Source organism: Scyliorhinus canicula, chromosome 12 (genome assembly GCF_902713615.1).
Source record: "Scyliorhinus canicula chromosome 12, sScyCan1.1, whole genome shotgun sequence".
NCBI lineage: Eukaryota > Metazoa > Chordata > Chondrichthyes > Carcharhiniformes > Scyliorhinidae > Scyliorhinus > Scyliorhinus canicula.
The window spans coordinates 112236229-112261457 of record NC_052157.1 but is presented as its reverse complement, the minus strand read 5'-3'; the positions used below and the strand labels follow the sequence as shown (position 1 = coordinate 112261457).

Sequence of the window (25229 nt, the reverse complement as noted above, 5' to 3'; positions counted from 1 at the left end):
TGGACTGTGGGATGAAACCGGAGCACCCAGAGGAAACCCACCCAAAAACGGAAACTCCACACAGTCACCCGAGGTCGGACTCTAACCTGGGTCCCTGGCGCTGTGAGGCAGCAGTGTTAACCACTGTGCCGCCCATGTGCTTTTGCAGGATCCCTAGCCTCTGATCTGCTCTTGTAGCCATAGCATATGTATGGATAGTCCAATTCAGTCTCTCGTTAATGATAACACCCAGGATTTTGCTAATGGGAGATTCAGCAATGGTAATGCCATTAAATGTCAAGGGGCGACGGTTGGATTATTTCCTGTTAGACAGCCACTTGGTTAGAAGAGTGGGCCAAAATGTGTCAGATGAAGTTTAACATAGATAATTGTGAGGTCATGCATTTTGGTCTGGAAAATTTGAGGCAACTTGTTATCTAAATGGGGAGAGACTTCGGGGTGCTCCATTGCAGAATCTGGGGTCCTCCTTCATCAGTCACAGAGAACTACCATGCAGGTATAGCAGCTAATAACGAAAACAAATAGAATGTTGGCATTTATAGCTAAAGGAATAGAGTATAATGGTAAGGAAGTGATAATACTAAATTTTGCAGTCCGGAGGTAATCAGCAGTTGAACACCAGATAACTTCAAAGAGCCGTTTATTTACCGTGGGGCTGTAGCGCAAGTGTAACTGAGTTACAGCAAGTGAAAAAGCAAATTTCTCTTAGTTACAGTTGACTATTTATTCTTACAAAACCCATCAAGCCTTTCAATCATTAGTCATACAATTAGCTCATTATGCCCCTCCTTTATGTAATTATTTTCTTCCCATCATTAGTAATACAGTTAATTTCATAGCATAGTAATTCTTTATCAAAAGTCCTGAGGAGTTACTCTTCCCCCGGCTGTGTTTCGTTCCCACCACAGATTCTCACAGTCAAGGTCGTGATAACGCCTTCTCACAGGAACAATTCATTTCACAAAGCTGGTATACAAACTTGACATTCCATTTCCCATCAAGCCCTGATTTTAATTTGACCAAACTCTCATTCTATTTCCCATCATGCTCTGATTCTAACTTGAGCCAAACTCTCAGAAGTGCTGCACCTAAACAAGGCATTGGTGAGACCACACCTGGGGTATTATGCACAGTTTTGGTCCCCTTATTTGAGGAAAGATGTGGCATTGGAGGCAGTTCAGAGGGGGTTCACTAGGCTGATTCCAGAGATGAGGGGTTTGTTGTTTGAAGCGAGATTGAACAGTTCAGGCCTATAATGAGGGGAGATTGAATTGAGGTATACAAGATGATGAAAAGTATGGACAAAGTAGGCGTGGAGCTGATGCTTCCTCTTGTGGGGCATCCTAGAACCAGAGATCATAGTCTTAGGATAAGAGGTAGCAAATGTAAAATGGAATTGAGGAGAAACTACTTCTCCCAAAGGGTTGTGAATCTGTGGAATTCGCCACCCCAGAGTGCGGTGGATGCTGGGACAGTGAGTAAATTTAAGGAGGAGTTAGACAGATTTTTAATTGGTAATGGGTTGAAGGGTTATGGAGAACGGGCAGGACGGTGGAGTTAAGGCCAGGATGAAATCAACCATCATCGAATAGTGGAGCAGACTCAATGGGCCAAATGGCCCAATTCTGCTCCTATGTCGTATGAACTTGTGTGGCGCAAATGTTACCTGCCACTGGTTAGCCCAAGCCTGGATATTGTCCAAATCTTGCTGCATATGGACATGGACTGCTTCAGTATAAGAGTCGCGAATGATATTGAACATTGTGCAATCATGAGAGAACATTCCCATTTATGAAACAGCTAATGATGGTTAGGCCTAGGACACTCTCTTGCAGAGCTCCTGCAGTGATTAAGCAATCGTCTGTGGAGACAGCTGTCAGGGGGATGGGAAAACAAGCTGTAGTCCAGAAGCCAGTGTTGAGAGTAGTGAGGTACTGAGGAGGGTATCAAGGTTGCAGGAGTGTACCGGCAGACAGAAAGGTGGGTTGAAGTGTGTCTACTTCAATGCAGGGGCCATTTGGAATAAGGTAGGTGAACTTGGAGCGTACTTGGGACTACGATTTGGGGTCATTACGGAGACATGGTTAGAACAGGGACAGGAATGGTTGTTGGAAGTTCCGGGGTATAGATGTTTTCAGTAAGAGTAGGGAAGGTGGTAAAAGAGGTGGAGGAGTAGCACTGTTAATCAAGGATAGTTTAACGGCTGCAGAAAGGCAGTTCGAAGGGGATCTGCCTACTGAGGTAATATGGGCCGAAATTAGAAATAGGAAAGGAGCGGTCACGTTGTTAGGAGTTTTCTATCGGTCCCCAAAGAGTAATAGAGATGTGGAGGAAGAAATTGCAAAACAGATTATGGATATGTGTGGGGGTCTCAGGGTAGTTGCCATGGGTGACTTTTAACTTTCCAAATATTGATTGGAATCTCTATAGGTCGAACAGTTCAGATGGGGCAGTTTTTGTACAGTGTGTGCAGGAGGGTTTCCTGACACAATATGTGGATAGACCAACAAGTGGGGGTGGGGGCACATTGGATTTGGTACTGGGTAATGAACCGGGCCAAGTGTTAGATTTGTTTGTGGGAAAGCATTTTGGAGATTGTGACCACACTTCAGTGTCTTTCACTATTGCAATGGAGAGGGATAGGGCCAGATGGCAGGGCAAGGTTTATAATTGGGGAGGGGTAATTATGATGTGATTAGCCAAGAATTAGGGAGCATGAAATGGGAACAGAAACTGTCAGGGAAAGGCACAAATGAAAAGTGGAGCTTGTTCAAGGAACAAATACTGCGTGTCCTTGATAGATATATCCCTGTTAGGCAGGGAGGAAATGACCGTGTGAGGGAACCATGGTTCACAAAAGAGAATGTCTTGTCAAGAGGAAAAAGGAACCGTATGTAAGGATGAGAAAACAAGGTTCAGTTGGGTCACTTGAGGGTTACAAGGTAGCAAGGAATGAGCTAAAACAAAAGGGTTTAGGAGAGCTAGGAGGGGGCATGAGATGTCCTTGGCGGGTCGGATCAGGGAAAACCCTCTTGTGTGAGAAATAAAAGAATGACCAGGGTGAGGTTAGGGCCGGTCAAGGACAGTAGTGGAAACTTGTGCATGGAGTCAGAATAAATAGGAGAGGCGTTGATTGAATACTTTTCTTCAGTGTTCACCAAGGCGAGGGACCATGTTTTTGAGGACGAGATTGTGATACAGGTGGGTAGGCTGGAGGAGGTAGATGTTCTGAGGAAAGATGTATTAGCAATTTTGAAAAACCTTAGGGTTGACAAGTCCCCTGGGCCAGATGGGATATATCCAAGGATTCTTTGGGAGGCAAGGGATGAGTTGCAGAGCATTCGGCTTTGAGTTTTGGGTCCTCACTGTCCACGGGGATAGTGCCAGAGGACTGGAGAGTGGCGAATGTTGTTCCTCTGTTCAAGAAAGGAAATAGGAATGACCCTGGTAATTATAGGCGGGTTAGTCTTTCTTCGGTGGTCGGTAAGTTAAAGGAAAAGGTCCTGAAGGATACGATTTATGACCATTTGGAAAGATGCAGCTTAATCTGGGATAGTCGACACGGATTCGTGAAGGGTAAGTCTTGCCTCACAAATTTGATTGAATTTTTTGGGGAGGTAACTAAGTGTGTAGATGAAGATAGAGCAGTTGATGTCGTATATATGGATTTTAGTATGGCGTTTGATAAGGTTCCCCATGGTCGGCAAATGAAGAAAGTAAGGAGGTGTGGGATAGGGGGAAATTTGGCCAAATGGATACGTAACTGGCTATCACATAGAAGACAGAGGGTGGTGGTGGATGGAAAATTTTCAGACTGGAGACCAGTTACCAGCGGTGTACCACAGGGATCAGTGCTGGGTCCTCTGCTATTTGTGATTTTTATCAATGACTTAGAGGAGGGGGCTGAAGGGTTGGTCAGTAAATTTGCTGATGACACTAAGGTTGGTGGAGTAGTGGATGAGGTGGAGGGCTGTTGTAGGCTGCAAAGAGACATTGATAGGATGGAGAGCTGGGCCGGAAAATGGCAGATGGAGTTTAACCCTGATAAGTGCGAGGTGATTTTGGTAGGACAAATTTGAATGCGGATTACAGGGTGAACGGCAGGGTTCTGAAGAATGTGGAGGAACAGAGAGATCTTGGGGTTCATGTCCACAGATCTCCGAAGGTTGCCACTCAAGTGGATAGAGCCGTGAAGAAGGCCTATAGTGTGTTAGCGTTTATTAACAGGGGGCTTGTGTTTAAGAGCTGCGGAGTTATGCTGCAACTGTACATGACCCTGGTGAGATCACATTTGGAGTACTGTGTGCTGTTCTGGTCACATCACTATAGGAAGGATGTGGAAGCATTGGAAAGGGTGCAAAGGAGATTTACCAGGGTGCTGCCTGGTTTGCAGGATAAGTCTTATGAGGAAAGGTTGAGGGAGCTAGGGCTTTTCTCTTTGGAGTGGAGGAGGATGAGAGGCGACTTAATAGAGGTTTATAAGATGATGAGGGGGATAGATAGAGTGGACGTTCAGAGACTACTTCCTCAGGTGGATGTAGCTGTTACAAGGGGCATAACTATAAGGATCAGGGTGGGAGATATAGGAGGGATGTCCGAGGTAGGTTCTTTACTCAGAGAGTGGTTAGGGTGTGGAATGGACTGCCTGCTGTGATAGTGGAGTCGGACAATTTAGGAACTTTCAAGCGGTTATTGGATAGGCACATGGAGCACACCAGAATGACAGGGAGTGGGATAGCTTGATCTATGTTTCGGACAATGCTCGGCACAACATCGAGGGCCGAAGGGCCTGTTCTGTGCTGTACTGTTCTATGTTCTATAAGTGGTTCAAGGAAAGGAGTAAAAATAGGAACTGGAAACAGCCAGTACTGGGATTAGGATAACTGCTGATTAAGATGGAATGGTTGGGAGAATGGCCTATTTCTGTATTCTAATTTCTACGTAACTCTTATGTAATTCCCGTAAACTTTGAATTGCTCAGGATGCTCGCTTACTGCATTCTTCAATAGTTGTGGCATTTAGTTTTGTATGTTATTTTAACAAGTTTGTCATGAGTCCGTGAACAGTAGGTTGGGTATGGCCTCTTAAGTAACATCGAAAAATATATAACTTGTAAATTAGTGGAAAAGTAAGTTTGTGTTGATTGCTATAAGTAAACCAGACACAAAAATGGGTTAAATATGATTGCATAATTTAAAGTTTGCTGCATTTTTCATTCTTGTGTAATCTCATTTGGATCTACTTTTACTGCATTAACTTAATGGTTCATTATGAAAACACCATAAATCTTGAAGTAATGGCAGCTTCTCATTGGGGGGGGGGTCTATCCCTCCTATATGAGGAATAATTTAAGTTAAATTAATGAACTCCCTAGCCTACCAAATTGAATGAAGTGCAAATGTAGGATTTAAATACTGTAAATTTACCTATTGACTATTTAACACCTTGTAAAAATAATAAACAATTGTTGCATAAATGGCAGAGTTGAACTTAACATTTTTGCTTTATTGCCCTAAACTTTTTGTCAACAATTATTGAAGTTACTGTGGGCTCTCAGAAGTGCTGTTTCTCTATATTGAATTGTAGAAAACAGTTTATTATACAGTGCAGACCCTTTTGGAAAAGGAGTAGGCTATTCAAACATTTGAACTTGTTCTGCTATGCATTTATATCATTTGCCAGTCTGTCCCTCCATCTCAGATGCTTGCGTTCTTGACTATAACATTTAATACCATTACCTGTCTTTGGCCTCAAATAATTTGTATCCACAATCTTTTTTTTATTGGGGGAGGGTAGAGGGAGAATTCCAGATTTCCTCCTTGTGTACAAAGGCACTTTCTATTATCACAACTTGATGGCCTGGCCCAAATTTTAAAATATGCCGCCTCATTCTGGATTTCCCCACCAGAGAAAGTAAAAGCCTCTCTGCATCTATACTACCAAACCCCATTATCATCAAGGAAATATAAAACAACTTTATACAAGTTGATTTTATAATTTAACCCTTTAAATCCTGGTGAATCGGCCCTGTACCACCCCTTATGCCAGTGTATATTTTTTGATGTGGGCAAAAATTAATACTGTGCTGCATATGATATCCGGGCAAGGTTTTGTACAACCGAAACATCACTTCACTGTCAATCCATTAGAGGTACAGGCCAACATCATGTTAGCATTGTGATTACAGTTTATATCTGCATACTAGCTTTAAATGGCCCATGAATATGGACACCCAAATTGCTTTAGTTTCTCCAGAACTTTTAGTCACAAAACTCCAAATTTCCCTTTTTGATCCAAAGTAGATTGTCACATGTCCCATATTAAACTCCTACATTGCAATTTTTGTTGTTTATTTATTTTCTAACCCCCTGCTTCCATCTGCGCAACTTTAATGCGTGCTCTAATTTAGTAATAATTGCAAATTTAGATAAATTCATCCTAAGCCTTGAATAGATATGGTGGAAAGTTTAGATTAAATGAGTTTATTTGGTTGGAGTTTTTTTTCCAGTCAGAGAAATAATGTTTTGTGCTACTAATGTATATTTTAAGTATGATGTGTGCCAAATGTAAGGCGTGTTATGGAAATCCCTGGTACTTCTCACTTTTGGATGTAGAATGGTCTTATCAAATGTACATGTGTGTCCTTTTAGGCATACAACTCAAATAAATAAACCCTAGTGCATTTCCCCCCCCAAAAATGCCATACTTATTAAGTTGCTGATTGAAATGCAGGATTTAAAAGGGCAAGTAAGAGCCTTTGTGACCTATTGATTTCATATTTGGAGAATTTTCCTTTTTGTGTGCTTTTTGTAAAGCATGAGGGAAATTAGAATTTGTGAGATGCAGAAGGTGTGTTTCATGAAAAACAATTTTTTTTAATGCACGTGTCTTTCTAAAATTTCTCAAAAGAGTTTATTGATGTTTCTTCTTCAGTGCCAGGAAATTGCAAAGTCAAAAGCTGAAGTGGCTTGTATTGCTGTGTATGAAAAAGATATATTTGTCGTAGGGACCGAGCGAGGAAGATCATTCATTGGAAGCCGAAAGGATTTTCAGACTGACTTTGTCAAATTCTGTAAGTGAATTAAATGTGTAAAAAAGGGAATGTACTAAGTTGCAGGTTAATTTTAGTTTGATTTCAACTAATTATTATTAATTAAAAGCAGATCTGTGGCAAGATTCCTATAGGGCATTAATTTTAAAGTGGATCTTTTTCACACACTGTTGATGCAGCATTATTCGGTGAAACTCATAAATGTAACACTGATTGATAGATGTCACAATACTGTGTACCAACTCCTGGATTTAATTTAATAATTTTTTATTGTCACAAGTATGAAGTTACCGTGAAAAGCCCCTAGTCGCCACATTCTGGCACCTGTTCGGGTAAGCTGTTACGGGAATTGAACCCACGCTGTTGGTCTTGTTCTGCATTACAAACCAGCTGTCTAGCCCACTGAGCTAAACCAGCTCTGCTATTGAGAGATGGCGTAGAAATATTGAAAGAATTGCATGGGGATTCTTTTTAACAAAGTGCAATTTGGGAAACGGCAGGCCTTCTCTATATAGATTTCTACAAAATTAAGCCCTGTTTCTTCCCCCATCTGCCCATCCTCTTTGCTATCCCCTTGTTCCTCTCCCCCCTCTCAAAAGTCTTTAACTCATTTGTGGGTGAACCACTCACCTGTGAATACCACATTTACCAGAAATCACCAGGAAGGTTGGTACATATCCCAAATCTGCATTGTGCGAGTTGATATTCTTGCTGCCTTTGTTCGTGGTAGAACTGGAAGACAGCTTTCTATTCAGCTTAATGATTTGCTACTGTGTATCTTAGAACCGCAGTGCGCCTATGATAGTGTCAGAATAGACATCATGTCTGCTGAACAACCAAATTGACTTGTCATGCTTAGTGCATGGGCTGATCCAGGTTCGTGTATTTTGTTACTCCTGTCATAAAGCTTGACCATATGGCTTTGAGGAGTCAGAAGGTAAACATCCTCCCTATTCTTCTAGCCACTTTGATAGACTTTGTTCAATAAAACTTGTAATCAGTAGTAACCTCCTGAGAACACAGTGTAATGCATATCTCAAAAGCAAGATTGAAAAATAAATTGGCCCACATCTTGAAGTCTCCAGATCATAGTACCCTGGAAGATGTGCTGGGGTTCCCCTCCGAAGTTTTCACGCAGGGACTACATGGGATTGCCTGAAAGTTTCAACTTCAGCTTACTAGTTGCCCTGCGCCTAGAAACCTCTGTAGCTCTTGTTTAAAGTCAGCTACTTTGGGTGATTCTCACTTATCAGAATAATTACACAACAAATGTTCAAAGATTTAAAACCAACTCCAGGGTGACTATAATATTGACTCCACTCACCAACTTCCCCTGACCCATCCTACTCCCTCATCTACTTACATTGGACAATTGGGGTGTGGCTTCATTTCCTCCACTTTCCTCCCTTACACTGTTGGACTCTAGAGGAGCTGTTACACTTCACGTTCCACAGCAAACCTATGTCGGAAGTTATGAGTGGCATGATGACACAATGGTTAGCACTGCTTCCCCACAGAGTCCAGGGACCCGGGTTCAATTCTAGTCTTGGGTGAATGTTTGAAGTTTGCATTTTCTCCCCATGTCTGCGTGGGTTTCCTTCGGGTGCTCCGGGAGTTTTCCTCCCACAGTCCAAAAATGCAGGTTAAGTGGATTGGCCATGATAAATTTCCTTTGGTGTCCAATGATTAGGTGGGGTTACTGGGTTGCGGGGATAGAGTGGAGGTGTGTGCTCTTTCATAGGCCGGTGCAGACCCGATGGGCTGAATGGCCTCCTTCTGCACTGTAAGTTCTATGATTCTAAAATGTCTGGGTGAGAAATGTGGAGTCCTAATCTAAGGTAGGAAAATAGGAGTGGATTGGCAATCCGACCACAGTGGTTGCTACTCCATGAAAGATTTGGCCCATCAATGTAGATGAGTAAATTTATACTAACATATCCTCTGACTTAATGTGTCACAAGAACATGTAAGCTAGAATGTGTGGTGTAATTGACTGTTACACCTAGTGGTCAGATTTGGGTTGTTATGAAGGACTGTAGTAATATTCAGGCCTGAAAGGGTCATTGCAGTTTATCTGTGGAAAGAAGCAGTTAATGTTTTGGGTCTAAATGACCCTTCTACAGAAATGAGGAAAGATAAAATCGTAAAGAATTATGCAGTTGGAAAAGAGGCGGAGGTGCTGGGCAGAATAGTAGAACAGGAAAGGGGGCGGAGGAGGTGGGGCAAAACAGAACAGAGGTTGTGGCAAAGGGGATATTGACAAATGTGTCATGGATTTAAGACTAAAGGGAGTGTTAATGGTGCCATTAAGGGTTGAAGATTGCTAATAGTGGCAAAACATGTTAAGCAGAATGTGTTGACGGGAGCAACTGAACAGCATGGACGGGACAGGTGACCATGTGAGGGAGGGTGGGATTGTGTTGGCAGATTTCCCTGCATTTTGTACACTCTCGACAGGTCATTCCCAATGTCTTTTAGTGTCTTCAGCTATCCCGTTTGCTATTTGCTGTCTACCTTCTTACCATGAACAATTTTGAGGATAAATTACTTTGTGCATGCTGCAAGCACATAATGGTGAATTGTGTACCTGCAGTCTGTATTTCTTCTAATTCCTATTACGTTTCATGAGCACAAAAGTGAAAAATGTATCCTTTGTCATGGTGAGATAATAAAGTTGTCACAAAATACATGTCCATAAATTATTTTCTTAAAAAATCACTGGTTCTCCTTTGTAGTTCCTAAATTATTACTGTGAAGAAATATCCTCTGGTCTTGAATATAATGTAAAGGTGATATTTTTAATCGGGCATTTCAATGCTGTTGACTAGGCGACCAATAGAAAACGATATTCTTGATCTTGTTTTCTTCCATTTCACTAAAGAAACTACACCTCTCTGATTCCAGGTCTTGAGCAGTTTCAAACAGAAAAACATTTATTAATGCAGTTAAATAAATGTTGTATAAAAGCAAATTACTGTGAATGCTGGAATCTGAAACGAAAGAGAAAATGCTGGAAAATCTCAGCAGGTCTGGCAGCATCTGTAGGGTGAGAAAAGAGCTAACGTTTTGGGTCCGATGACTCTTTGCTTTATTTCAGACAAGTACAACATTTATTTAACAATGAGATTTTGACTCATAGTTTATTCAGTCTTTAAAAAGTTTTCCAATCATCCTGGTTGGCCATACTTGCTCCCTCATCAGCTCAGATTGCACGTTGGCAAATACTGCATGGTATACTGATGTTGGATACTCTATCCAATCATAAATTTAAAGTATTTAGTATAGAAAAGTTGAATTATCAGGAGTGAACTCATAGAATTATCGAATTTACAGTACCATACAGCCCATCAAGTCTGCACCGGCCCTTGGAAAGAGCACCCTACCTAAGCTCACATCTCCACCCTATCCCAGTAATAACACCTAACCTTTTCGGACACTAAGGGCAATTTATCACGGCCAATCCACCTAACCTGCACATCTTTGGATTGTGGGAAGAAACTGGAGCACCCGGAGGAAACCCATAAAATATGGGTATGGTTTTAATCATTTACAAATCACTCGCTTGATGACAACACAGTGCAATATTCTCTAAAACCCATTTGGATAGTGATAGTGATACATTCCCATATAATGACCTGATTTTTCATCTTGCTATTTAAATGTCAGTACCAAAATAAAGGTAAAGACGCTATTGTTCCAGAATACGAAAGGCTGTTTTTCCCTTTGAGGGGGTGAGCTGACTGGCGGTGATTTAACCTGAGGATCATCACAGTCAGGCGAGGGGCAAGGTTGAGAAGGCGACCCTTTATGAATAAAATACATTAACGTTCAATGGAATTACCATCACTGAATTCCCCACTATCAACATCCTAGGAGTTGCCATTGACCAGAAGCTGAACTGGACGAACCATGTAAATACTGTGGCTGCAAGAGCAGATTAGAGTCTAGGAATCCTGCGGTGCGTAACTCACTTCCTGACTCTCCAAAGTCTGTACATTACCTACAAGACATAAGTCAGAGTGTGATGGAATACTCCCCACTTGCCTGGATGAGTGCAGCTGCAACACTCAGAAGCTCAACACCATCCAGGACAAAGCTGTCCGCTTGATTGGCACCTCGCACCTCTTCCACAAACATTCACTCCCTCTACTGCAGATGCACAGTAGCAGTGGTGTGCATCATCTATCAGATGCACTGCAGGCACAGTAGCACAGTGGTTAGCACTGTCGCTTCACAGGTCCAGGGTCCCAAGTTCGATTCCCGGCTTGGGTCACTGTCTGTGCAGAGTCTGCACGTTCTCCTCATGTCTGCGTGGGTTTCCACGGGAGCTCTGGTTTCCTCCCACAGTCCAAAGACGTGCAGATTAGGTGGATTGGTCATGCTAAATTGCCCTTCATGTCCAAAGTGGTTGGGTGGAGTTGCTGGGTTACGGTAATGGGGCAGAGGTGTGGGCTTAAGTGGGATGTTTTTTCCAAGGGCTGGTGCAGCCTCGATGGGCCGAATGGCCTCCTTCTGCACTGTAAATTCTGTGTCTAACTCCCCAAGCCTCTTTGGCAGCACCTTCCAAATCCACGACCACTACCATCTAGTAGGACAAGGACAGCAGATACTTAGGAACACCACCACTACCACTTGGAAGATCCCCTCCCAAGTCACTCACCATCCTGACTTGGAAATATATAGCCTTTCCTTCACTGTCACTGGTTCAAAATCCTGGAATTCCTTCTTAACAGCACTGTGGGTGTACCTACACCACATGGACTGCAGCTGTTCAAGAAGACAGCTCACCACCACCTTCTCAAGGGCAATTGGGGATGGGCAACAAATGGGGACTCAGCCAGTGATGCACATGCGCTGTAAAAATGAATTAAAAAAAAACAGGTCAAAGGAGAAGCGTTTTTGTGTGGCTTATGTTAAGTAATGACATTTGTTTTCTAAACTTAGTTTAATAGGTTGATTAGTTGTTCAGCTCAGTGGGTCTAAAACAAGCTTGTGGCAATGATCTGCAGTGTTCTCTCTGCCCGCCTTTAATAATTAGTTTAATTTCAGGTGTGGCTGAGGAGCGAAAGGCAGCAGAAAAGTTCAGAAGTGAAGATGTTCTCTGTGTGACACCGACTACTGTGCATAAGCAGGTTGACGTTGAAACAACAAGAAAATCAGTTGAAGAGTTGTTTTCTTCACTCTATGGTATTATTATGTTTCAATTGCTTGTGGGGGTGGGGGAGAATTAGCATTGATATACTATGACTATTGTTTATTGACATTAGTAGAATTGAATTAAGTGTTTCAAAGGGAAGGTGTTGCTTTACTTGCTGTCTTGAAATTCAGCAATCCGACACAGGACTGGTAAACAAAAGTGTAGGTTCTTTCATTTGAAGACTAGTACTAATAAATACAAATTACATGAGAGCTCAGCAAAATGCATTTAACCTAAGGTTTCCAGACACGCACACAGGCGCTGCTAGTCATATGCTGTTTTACATCACATTCTTTAATGATATGTGCAGCATTTACATGTTCTCGCAAAGTGATATTATATTCAGTTATTAAATATTAAATCCAGTTATTAAATATTATAACCCATTTCTACAATTAACTGTTTGTTAAATAGGGACGCATAGAATCTCGTGATTCTGAGTACCAGAGTAGTATCTTGCGGTCCACGCCTGAATTATTGGACTGCCCCTGTGATAGAGTTTTGGAGCCGAGTGCAATTGGTTTCCAATTTGCACAATGCATGCTCCTAACCCTTTAAGATGCATTGCCTCCAAGACTGTCTCCTTTCTTAGGTCTTAATACTGTAGAATGCATGTCTCTTCTGACGATGCCTGTTTAAGTGACTTGAGCACACGCTGATGGTCCTCTGCCGTGCATATGGAACATCTTAACTCTGAGCAATGATGCTCTTGCCAGGGTGCTGGTGTTGTTTAAAACCAAGGGAATTTAGTTTTATTCCTGTTACAATACTTTGTTGTATCCATGAGTTTATGAATACATTTTTGGAACCCAAAATACCTTCAATCCAGGATTTGATGTCTAAAATATCAGACCTTTCAGCATTCTGCCAATCTGAGTACTACATATCTTTGTGCTAATGTTTTTACACCTTGTTTGTTACCTTGTCTGTTCTGTCTAATTTCAGGTAAAGCCCTTGGGAAACCTACTCCAAACCCTGTGCCATATGAGAAGATCTTGAAGGACCCAGCTGCTGTAGGAATACAAGGACTTCCGGATGGAGTCTGTTTTAAGCGGCCTTCAGATTATGACAATGCAACGTTAAAAAAGATTTTGGAGCAAAAGGCAAAGATTATATTTTTAATAAAGAGGTAAACTTTCCCTCGAGCCTCATTTTAAGAGCAAGTTTGAGTCCTATGATGAATCAAGTGCAAGACGTTGAGCTGCAAAGTTTAATGACTGAAGTCTCATTATGTGTTGCTTCAGATCAGTACTTGCCAGACCATCAAACTAAAAGAACTAATTTTCCATATGAAGCTGGTATAACATGAAAAATGTGACTTTTGGGAGGTTATCTTTTGGCTCTAAAGTCTTTGTTCAGCCACTGGGTTTTGGAGAGAAAAAGCAGTTCTCTTACCAAAGATAAATATAAATCATTTGTTATCCTGTGACTCTTAATTTATTTATTTATCTGGCTCCTGACAAGCACTCATTGAGTTTGGAGGCCATTCAATTATTTGCATTGATGTTAGCTCTTGCTAGTTTTAAAAAAAAAAACATTTCGAGTACCCAATTATCTTTTTCCAATTAAGGGGCAGTTAGCGTGACCAATCCACCTACCCTGCACATCTTTGGGTTGTGGGGGTGATAACCAAGCAGACACTGGGAGAATGTGCAAGCTCCACACGGACAGTGACCCGGGCTGATATCAAATCCAAGTCCCCAGCGCCGTGAAGCAGCAGTGCTAACCACTGCGCCACCGTGCCGCCCAGCTCTTGATAGTTAACTACAGAAATTAATGTTGACACTGAAGGGTTTTAAATAAACTGGAGCTTCTCGTGAAGCTGCTTCAGAGCCATTTTATAATAGATCATTTTTCTTGTGATCATTGGTATATTTGATGGAATGGAATGCATTCTCTTTGTACTGGACCACCTCCTGCTGAGTGCTTAGTGGTGAAATAGATGAATTCAAGACATCCTATTTGCAGAATTATTTCCTGAACAGTTTTACAAGCAACTGCTCTTGAATACTCCATTTCCAAATCTTACTGGATATTCAGGGCCCAGCAAGAATTGCTTTAGTACAGTGGAGAGAACAATTGAGTAAAACATTTTTAATAAGTTGGTGCAGGGCAATCACTGGAGGATCCTCTGTTAGTTGCATGTAATTCTAGAAATTGCTGGCATTGTATAATATAACTAGTTATAAGAAAGGGCTAATATGAATATTTATGGGTCAAATTTAACCTAACCAATAAGAATTGTTGATAACTACATTTACTATTAATCTCTGATGTGGAGATGCCGGCGTTGGACTGGGGTGAGCACAGTAAGAAGTCTTACAACACCAGGTTAAAGTCCAACATGTTTGTTTCAATCACTAGCTTTCGAAGCACTGTTCTTTCCTCAGGTGAATGAGGAGGTATGTTCCAGAAAATATATATAGACAAATTCAAAGATGCCAGGCAATGCTTAGAGTGCAAGCATTAGCAGGTGATTAAATCTTTACAGATCCAGAGATAGGGGTAACCCCAGGTTAAAGAGGTGTGAACTGTCTCAAACCAGGACAGTTGGTAGGATTTCGCAAGCCCAGGCCGGATGGTGGGGGATGAATGAAATGCGACATGAATCCCAGGTCCCGGTTGAGGCCGCACTCGTGTGCGGAACTTGGCTATAAATTTCTGCTCAGCGATTCTGCGTTGTCGCGCGTCAGATCATCGACATGGATACCACCATTACACGTGAGAACACCACCCACCAGGTACGTGGTACATACACGTGCGACTCGGCCAACGTTGTCTACCTCATACGCTGCAGGAAAGGATGTCCCGAAGCGTGGTACATTGACGAGACCAATGTACCACGATTGCCATGGCAGGGTTGTGTGGTGTCGTGGTCACTGTTCTGAAGGCTGGGTAGGTTTCTGCAAACAATGGTTTGTTTGAGGTTGCGCGTTTGTTTGAAGCAAGTAGTGGGGGTGTGGTGATGACCGTGGCAAGATGTTGATCTTCATCGATGACGTTTGAAGGCTGCGAAGAAGATGTCGTAGCGTGGTACATTGGCGAGACCATGCAGACGCTGCAACGAATGAACGGACATCACGTGACAATCACCAGGCAGGAATGTTCCCTTCCAGTCAGGGAACACTTCAGCAGTCAAGGGCATTCAGCCTCTGATCTCCGGGTAAGCGTTCTCCAAGGAGGCCTTCAGGACGCGCGACAACGCAGAATCGCTGAGCAGAAACTTATAGCCAAGTTCCGCACATGAGTGCGGCCTCAATCGGGACCTGGGATCCATGTCGCATTACATTCATCCCCCCCCCCCCCATCTGGCCTGGGCTTGCGAAATCCTACCAACTGTCCAGGCTTGAGACAATTCACACCTCTTTAACCTGGGGGTTACCCCTATCTCTGGATCTGTAAAGATTTAATCACCTGCTAATGCTTGCATTCTAAGCATTGCCTGGCATCTTTGAATTTGTCTATATATATGTTTCTGGAACATACCTCTTCATTCACCTGAGGAAGGAGCAGTGCTCCGAAAGCTAGTGTTTGAAACAAACATGTTGGACTTCAACCTGGTGTTGTAAAACTTCTTACTGTATTAATCTCTGAATTACCCATCTTTGCTAAAATTGCCAAACATTGTGAGCGTTTGCTTCAAAATCCAGTGGCTGTAACATATTTATAAATCGCAGTGAAGGTTTTGAAACATTTGATCCATTAATGGGTAAACTCCCAGTTCGTTTCACTTCTGAAGAAAATGTTAATGTTTCCAAAATTGCAAGACTAGAATCTGCACAGATTGTTCTCGTGTAATCAGACTTTTTATTGCGTACTGATAGGAAGCTGATATGTCCAATTAGCAAAGCTTCACAAAACACAATGTCTACATATACATTTTTAAGTAGTGATATCAAGTATGATTGAACAGTTGAATTTGTGGGTAGTTATCAATACTATGCAATCTCTTTTTCTTTTAATCTAGGCCATTCTTGGATGCATCCATTCAGCAAGGTAAGTTGTTTATGATGCATATTTTAGTATTTTTAACGTGTGCAGCATATTTTACACTACTGTGGCATAACTTAATTCTATATTCATCAAGATTATCAGTTTATAAAATTATGACCTATGATTGTGAAGAAATCTTTCCAAAGGATGTAATTATGATCCATTTACCAACTTGATCGACACAAAATTTTTTTGAGAAAATAATTGACGTCTAAATTTTATTTTCTTGAATTTTCATAGTGTTTTGATCAGGCTTTAAAAACTGGGGCTTAATATTTACACTTAAACAGCTATCTTTTACCTATATTAGGTGTATTAGAAATACCTGGCTTTTACAAACATAGAAAACAATGATTCCTAGGGGCTTGGGGACCTAAATGTTAAGTACAGCAATTGAAGTTAAGTGCATATAGGTGCTGGGCATCAATTGGAAAGTTACTTGAGGACATATAATGAATGTGACACTTGCTGACACGAGGGGAGTGAAATCAGGAAATATATTTCTATGAATGCTTCCAAGTAAAAACTGGCGTTGGATTCTTCACCAGTACGTTAACAGGAGTATAACATTTAAAAAAAAATCCAATTAAGGGGTCATTTAGCATATCCTGCACATCTTTGGGTTGCGGAGGTGAGACCCACATGGGGAGAATGTGCAAACTCCACACAGTTGGGATTGAACCTGGGCCCTCGGTGCTGTGATGCAGCAGTGCTAACCACTATGCCACTGTGCGCCTCCCCCCCCCCCCACCCGAGTAAAACATGTTACCAGAGAATGCTGAAAAGGGGAAAACATTTTCAAATAGCAGATTATAATCCTAGTGCTCATTGTAACAAATGGCTGAAAGCAAATGTTCAGTTGTCCGTATGATTACCCTCCGATGTTTTCAGAGTTGAGCAGTGGAGGAATGAAGTGAATATGTGGACATGGGTTATATTTTCTCTTTGGCAGGGATGTATGTTTTTGGGATTGTCACTTCCTCACAAAAGTAATATAAGAAACACAGTATTTTGAACTGGATGGCCAGCAATTGGATACTGATTAAGGTTTGGATCTTCTATTGGGGTTCATGAATGACATTTTACAAAGATGCCCATGTGACATGGACAGACTTTGATAGACAGGGTAATTCCATGGAGGAACATATCATGGACTTTAACAGACAGAAGGAATTCAATTTGGAGATCCCTGATTTAGTGATAGCATTTAAAATGCTGGTCGCACATGGACAGGCTCCTGGTAATCTTTATTAGTGTCACAAGTAGGCTTACAGTAACACTGCAATGAAGTTACTGTGAAAAGCCCCTCGTCGCCACACTCTGGCACCTGTTCGGGTATACAGAGGGAAAATTCAGAATGTCCAATTCATCTAACACGCATGTCTTTCGGGACTTTGTGAGAGGAAACCGTAGCACCCGGAGGAAACCCATGCAGACACTGGGAGAACACGCAGACTCCCCACAGACTGACCTAAGCCAGGAATCGAACCCGGGTCCCTGGCACTTTGAAGCAACAGTGCTATCCACTGTGCTACTGTGCCACCCTTGGAGTTTGGTTCTCAAGATTCCTGTTGGAACAGGTGACTGCCTTCCTAAAAATAAATCCTGGAGGAACAGTCATTGTTGGCAACCTTGGAACAGAAGGCATATTCTGCGGTGTCACAAAGAACAGAGGGCTTCCATTTGCCACATTTCCAGATCGCCCAGTACAGTACATGCAGGTGTCTGTACAATACAGGTAGGAAGAATTGAGTTGAAAGCACCTTTTGTGGACATAGATATCTCAGCAGAAAACAGGATTGGAACACCAAAAATGTGAATGAACTCTGGGAATGCCTGGAGCATAGTTAACAGGAGTTTCAGTTGTGACTCAAAATCAACCACCTAAAGCAGAAGATTAGGGTCTTTGAATTGGCGCATGACACAGAGAATTCTGAGGCTGAAGATCAGGATGATTAATTAGAAGGAGTTTTACTAGTCAACCGAAATGTAAGTTAACAACTATAAAGGTTTTGGAACCCCCCCCCCCCCCCAAAATCTGAGAGAAATCACCAGTTGTCTTCTGTGCTAACTTCTATATTTAAATTTTTTCTGCATATTTAAATGTTTTACTTGCAGGGAGAAGGGCTTTCATAAAGGCTGAGGTGTCAGAAAAAAAAAAGTTGCACCGTGTAAGACAATCTGAGGTAGACATCAGGGCCTGAGACTTGGGCCAGATATACTTGGGGCTTAACTGAACAGTTATCCTGGAAATATTGCAGTTTAATTTCTGACCGTAACCAGCCTCATTAAGCTGAACATGTCAACCAACCCCCCCCCCCCCCCCCGCCTACCACACACACACACACACACACACACACACAGAACCGATCTGACTCGACCTCCCACACATTTCTGCTGCAGCTGGAATTAGAAGTTGGAAGACAAAGTATGCAATATGATTGGGCTGCAGAAAACTTTTCAGGCAGTGGCAACTTTCTCAGCATTGCAGCTGACCGGAAGATTTTGGCTAATAATGAGAGGCAAAGCAAACAGTTAGAAGGAATTTGGAGTTTATTGTAAAGTACATGATAGGGGACAGCCAGGCTTGTCATATAGAAGGAAGTGAATGCGGATTGGGACTCGCAGGCTAAAGTGAGAGTAGATGGTCAGAGGTTTGAAGAGAGACCAGGCAATACAAGTGTTAGTGGACTCTTCATACTCTGAAAAGTCATGTTGATCTTTTTGGTTCATTTGGCCCCATACACATTAATGTGAGTGTACATCAACTGACTTGAAAGCCGATTTCTGCAGGTTGAAAATTTTCAGATGTGAGTGTTTCTGTAGCCACCTTAAGAGACAAGCTATGCAGAAGGGAAACCATGGAAACTAAACAAAATGTGTTTATGGCCTGAATGATGGCTTGAAGGTATGTTTTTTTCAGTGGGATCTGTTTTTCTGAAAGTAGGTTGTGTTCAATCAAGAGCGGAACCCCCAATCCTTTATCCTATCAAAAACAACTTTCAAACATCTTCATGGCATGTTGATGATTTCTTATGGAGTGGTACTGTTGAATTTGAGAAGTGTTATTAAGATAAAAATGAAATTCTAGATTGGAATTGGAGCATCAGGGTCGTTTAAATATATTGGTTTAGACATGAAGCAAATGGGTCTGGAGTAACTTTAATGAACAACCTTATTTAGAGAGTGTTAGAACATAGAACAGTACAGCACAGAACAGGCCCTTCGGCCCTTGATGTTGTGCCGAACAATGATTACCCTACTCAAACCCACGTATCCACCCTATACCCGTGCCAGGTCATGATGTGACATCACAGAAAGATGATGTCACATCTAAGGAAACCGAGCAGTTGCGGGGTTTAAGTGGCCCATTGTATTAGCAATGGACTCAGATAAGACAGGATGTAGTTTTGATGCATTGTGTTGAAACTACGAACTTAAGCACCCTAAAACAGAGGGTGTTTTTTTGGGAAAATACAGTGTGAAATCAAACAATGTGGAAAAATGTGTATTTACATTTCCATCCTTCAGTGACACATAACATGAGCTACTCATTTCAAAATATTTTTGGTTGTGAAAATAGAAAGTGTTGCTCTTTATCCCAGGAAATGGAGAAAATAATTGGGTTGTTAAATTAATTGTAATTTAGCTACAGCATCACTGGCTCTTGTGTAGACAGTGAACAAGGGATCCCATTGGTCAAATAAGTTGGGGGAATTCTTTACAACGGTCATAGTGAAGATAGTTTGCCCATTGAATATTACATTATGGTTCTTTGTGGAATAATGTACACTGTACAAAAAATGAGTAAAAAAATTATGATCTGACCATGCTAGATTTTAACGAATTTTGGAGAGAAAGGAAATCTCCAAGAAAATTGATTACTTGCGTCAATCTATTTTATCTGATTGCATATACTAAGAGATTGTCAGGGCCCTGGAAGGGGTTTAATTTAAAACAACCCTGACTTCTCCCCTCACCACCCGTAAACAGAAAGGTGATTTTTGATTTCCCCCATTTATGATTGGTGATGTGTTTCCCCCGGCCCTTCAATTTTTGGAGTGATCCAATCCTCTATTAACCCCACAGCAAACTCAATGTTGGGAAATCGGTTGTTAGTTTATTTTGCACAGACATAAAACTTGGAAGAGGGTTTGCAACATCCCCCTCCCTTTCTGCATTCATAATCTAAAGGAGGGATATGGGAAAGAAAGAAGGAGAAAACCAAATTAGCAGGCTGAAGCTGATGTGGGGTAATTCATTTTTCAGTAGTGCTGACTCCCATGTTGGAGAGGCCCTAGAGATGAATTTGCATTGTAGTAGACAATGCTATAGAAGTTCAAAGGTTCCAGTGCAATCCATTTAGGTGAAGGCCCCTCAATTTAAACCTGGACAGAACTCTAGTTCTGCTGTTATTTTTGTTAATGGAAGGTGGCAGACTGCAGACTTTAGCTTCTGAAGACAATATTACAGATTCTAGCACCTTTTGGGAAGGATCGTGTGGCAGAACTCCAACTTTTCCCCCTTGGTTTGGACAAAAGATGCAAATTCCTGGTCTGGATTCTTGAGTTGCTTAATGTTCATTCATTGATAAGTTTTACCAGACGTTTCAAGGTCCTTTGTCCTTGTAGAAAGATCATTACCGTTGACTAGAGCCTGGCGTAGAAGTGTAAAGTACCTTTGTGCATTTCCTTGGAATTTGATTTCTGCCGTTATAGGGTGTGCCCCTTTAGAGTTGACGAGGTTGCTGTGGTTTTCGAAAGAATAAAAATTCCTTTTGTGAGTTTTAGCCAGTCATAACTTCAGTCACATGTTAAAGACTCATTATATTTAAAAAGGAAAATGATTTTAGAAAGTAGTCAGGATGAGATAGATATACCTATATGTTCTTTCATGTCTTCTTGGCATGCCATGCTGTATTCGGGGATTGGATTTAATCTGACACAAAAACATCTTTCTAAAGTTTAATTTCAAAGGTTTAATTTAAAGGAATAAATCATGGCAGGACAGCTACAAGGCGTGGTCTGCTCCTCTTGCTCCATGTGGCAGGCTGAGGATAGTTCCAGTCCCCAGGGTCAGCATGTGTGCAGGAAGTGTCTCCAGTTACAGCTCCTGGAAGCTCGAATTTCAAAGCTGGAGCAGCAACTGGAGACACTGGGGAGCATCCGCGAGTCTGAGAGTATTGTGGATAGCACGTATGGAGAGGTGGTCACACCGCAGGCTCAGACTCCGTAGGCAGGAAGGGAATGGGTGACCACCAGTCAGAGCAAGAGAGCAAGGCAGGTAGTGCAGGAACAGTCTGTGGCCATTCCCCTGCAGAACAGATTTACCGTTTTGGATACTGTTGAGGGGAATGGCCTCCCGGGGGGGGGGAATAGCAACAGCCAAACCTGTGGTACCACGATTGGTTCTGCTGCAGAGGAGAGGAGTAGTAAGTGTAACAGTGCAATAGTTATAGGGGATTCAATTTTAAGGGGAATAGACAGGCGTTTCTGTGGCTGCAAACGAGACTCCGGGATGGTATGTTGCCTCCCTGGTGCTAGGGTCAAGGATGTCTCGGAGCGGGTACAGGACATTCTGGAGGGGGGAGATGAAAGCCAGTGGTCGTGGTACACATCGATACAAACGACATAGGTAAAAAAAGGGATGAGATCCTCAAGGCAGAATGCAGGGAGCTAGGAAGGAAGTTAAGAAATCGGACCTCAAAGGTAGTGATCTCAGGATTACTACCGGTGCCACGTGCTAGTCAGAGTACAAATGACAGGCTATATAGGATGAATACGTGGCTGAAGAGGTGGTGTCAGGGGGATAAAGAAAGGGCTGGTGATGGATTGAGAACTTTTGAACTTGGCTGCAACGTTCATGTTTTTGTTTTTTTCTTTTTGTTTCTCTGTATTTGTAAAATGTTTCCCGTTTTGCGTTTCATGGAAGATATGTGTGATGCTGTTTGCATTGATTTGGAACCAGCGGTAGAGCTGAGTGAGATAAGGTTTTCATTTGCACTGTTGGGGGATGGAGGTGTCCTTGTTTTGATCTTGGTGTTTTTCTGTTGGGCAATTGTGTGGGGATTGTTTGATGTTGGGGTTTGTTTGTATGAGCGCGGGGCGGGGGGGTGGAGGGAACAATAGGTGGGAGACGATCTGGCGCCAGGGATGGGGGCTGGAGGCGGGCCTAATAAAGGGGATGGCTGATCGGCGGAGGGGGGACGGGGACAGGACGCAATGAGCCCCCCAACTAGGCTGATCACCTGGAATGTTCGAGGGTTAAATGGGCCGGTCAAAAGGGCACGTGTGTCACGCATCTTAGGGGATTGAAGGCGGACGTGGTAATGTTGCAGGAGATGCACCTTAGAGTTACGGACCAGGTTAAACTGAGGAAAGGCTGGGTCGGTCAGGTCTTTCACTCGGGACTAGATTCAAAGACTAGAGGGGTCGCGATCCTGATCAGTAAGCAGGTGGTATTTGAGGCGTGTAGAATTGTCTCAGACATGGGAGGTCGGTACATTATAGTCAGTGGGAAGCTAGAGGGCGTGCAGGTGGTATTAATAAATGTGTATGCGCCAAATTGGGATGATGTGGAGTTTATAGAGCGGATGATGGGGAAGATACTGGATCTGGACTCGCACAGGTTGGTCATGGGAGGAGACTTCAACACAGTTATGGACCCTGGCTTGGACCGGTCAAGCTCGTAAACAGGCAGGGTGCCAGCAATGGCAAAGGAACTAAAAGGGTTCATGGAGCAGATGGGGGGGGTGGGGTGGATCCATGGAGATTTGGGCAGCCGAGGGTGAAGGAGTTCTCCTTCTACTCACATGTGCATCAAGTGTACTCCCGGATTGATTTTTTAAATTTTGAGCAGGGCCTTGCTGGCTGGGGTGGTGGATACTGGGTACTCGGCGATTACAATCTCAGACCATGCTCCGCACTGGGTTTACCTGCAGATTAGTAAAGACAGTAATCAGCACCCGCACTGGAGGTTGGATGTGGGACTTTTGGCGGATGAAGGGGAGTGCGAGCGGCTGAGGAAATGTATTCAGAGCTACCTGCACATCAATGACTCGGGGGAAATTTCAGCAGCGGTGGTGTGGGAAGCACTGAAGGCAGTGGTCAGGGGGGAGCTGATCCGGGCCCATAGGGAGAAGGTGGACAAGGGAGAGACTGACCGACTGGTAAAGGAGTTACTACAGATTGATAGGAGGTATGCGGAGACCCCAGGGGCAGGGCTTTTAAGGGAAGGGCGGAGGTTACAGGCGGAGTTTAGCTTGCTGACCACAGGGAGGGCGGTGGAGCAGTTGAGAAAGGCGAGGTGGGCGATCTATGAAATGGAAAGAAGGCCAGCAGAATGCTTGCACAGCAGCTTAGGAACAGGGAGGCGGCTAGGGACATAGCGAAAGTAAAGGACGGAGATGGGAACCTGGTTGGTGATTCAGTACGGGTGAACAAGGCGATTAGGGATTTCTTCAGCAGGCTATACAGGTCGGAACCCCCTGCGGGGCCGGAGGGGATGAGGCGCTTCTTGGAAGGACTGAATTTCCCAAAGGTGGACGGGGAGCGGGTAGAAGGGCTGGGGGCCCCAATTGAGCTGGAGGAGATAGTGGAGGGCTTGAAGGCCATGCAGGCCGGTAAGGCCCCGGGTCCGGCGGGGTACCCAGTGGAGTTTTACAAAATGTTCTCGGGGATGTTGCAACCGGTGTTGTTGAGGATGTTCAGTGAGGCAAGGGAAAGAGGGGCGTTGCCCCCGACGATGTCACAGGCAACGATTTCGCTGATCCTTAAGCGGGACAAGAACCCGGAGCTGTGTGGGTCCCTGTTGAATGTAGATGCCAAGTTGCTGGCCAAAATCTTGTCCTCCAGGATCAAGGATTGTGTTCCGGATGTTCCGGATGTTATTGGGGAGGACCAGATGGGGTTTGTTACGGGCAGGCAGTTGGTGGCCAATGTAAAAAGGCTGTTAAATGTGATCATGATGCCCCCGGAAGGTAGGGAGGTGGTGGTAGTGATCTCAACGGATGCAGAAAAGGCTTTAGATCGGGTCGAATGGGACTATCTATGGGAGATACTGGGACGGTTTGGATTCGGGCAGGGCTTTATTGACTGGGTCAGGTTACTGTATCAGGCTCCTGTGGTAAGTGTACGGACGAATAGGACAACATCGGACTATTTTAGACTGCACCGGGGGACGAGACAGGGATGTCCCCTCTCCCCACTGTTGTTTGTGCTGGCTATAGAGCCGTTGGCAATTGCTCTGAGAGCCTTGAGGGGCTGGAGTGGACTGAGGGGAGGGGAGGGGGGGGGGGGAGGAGGAGGAGTGGAACACAGGGTTTTGCTCTGTGCGGATGACCGCCTTCTGTACCTTTCGGACCCAATAGAGGGGATGAAGAAGTCATGAGGACTTTAGGAGAGAATTTGGCCGGTTTTCAGGGTAGAAGCTTAATATGGGAAAGAGTGAGATGTTTGTGGTCCAGACTAGGGGACTGGAGAGGCGACTGGGAGAGCTGCCGTTTGGGTTAGTAAAGGGAAGCTTTAGGTACCTAGACATCAAAGTGGTGCGGGAATGGGACCGGCTGGTGGACCAAATGAAGGACTATTTTCGGAGATGGTACGCGCTTCCGTTGTCTCTGGCTGGGAGGGCGCAAACGGTGAAGATGACGGTCCTCCCGAGATTCCTATTTGTATTTCAGTGTCTCCCCATCTTTATTCCATGGTCCTTTTTTAAGCGGGTCAACAGAGTGATCACGGGCTTCATTTGGGTGGGCAAGTTCCCGCGAGTAAAGAAGGTGATGCTTGAGCGGAGTCGGGGAGAGGGCGGGCTGGCGTTGCCAAATTTTAGTAGCTATTACTGGGCGGTGAATATAGCCATGATCAAGAAGTGGGTGGTGGGGGAGGTGTCGGCATCGGTGCGTATGGAGGCAGCTTCGTGTAAGGGCCCCAGTTTGGGAGCGTTGGTAATTGCGCCTCTGCCGTTCCTACCGGCACGGTACTCCACCAG

At 43.5% G+C, this 25229-nt stretch overlaps 1 protein-coding gene across 13 annotated transcripts in view; it reads left to right on the top strand.

The window, feature by feature from the left end:
• Positions 1-25229, top strand: part of LOC119974673 (general transcription factor II-I-like) — a 195368-nt gene that overhangs the window by 49749 nt on the left and 120390 nt on the right. For all 13 annotated transcript variants that reach the window (XM_038813765.1, XM_038813764.1, XM_038813763.1 and 10 more), the window contains 4 exons: positions 6934-7072; positions 12101-12238; positions 13194-13377; positions 16216-16244. In XM_038813765.1, the coding sequence (XP_038669693.1) occupies positions 6934-7072; positions 12101-12238; positions 13194-13377; positions 16216-16244 (490 nt within the window). The remainder of the gene's footprint in view (positions 1-6933; positions 7073-12100; positions 12239-13193; positions 13378-16215; positions 16245-25229) is intronic.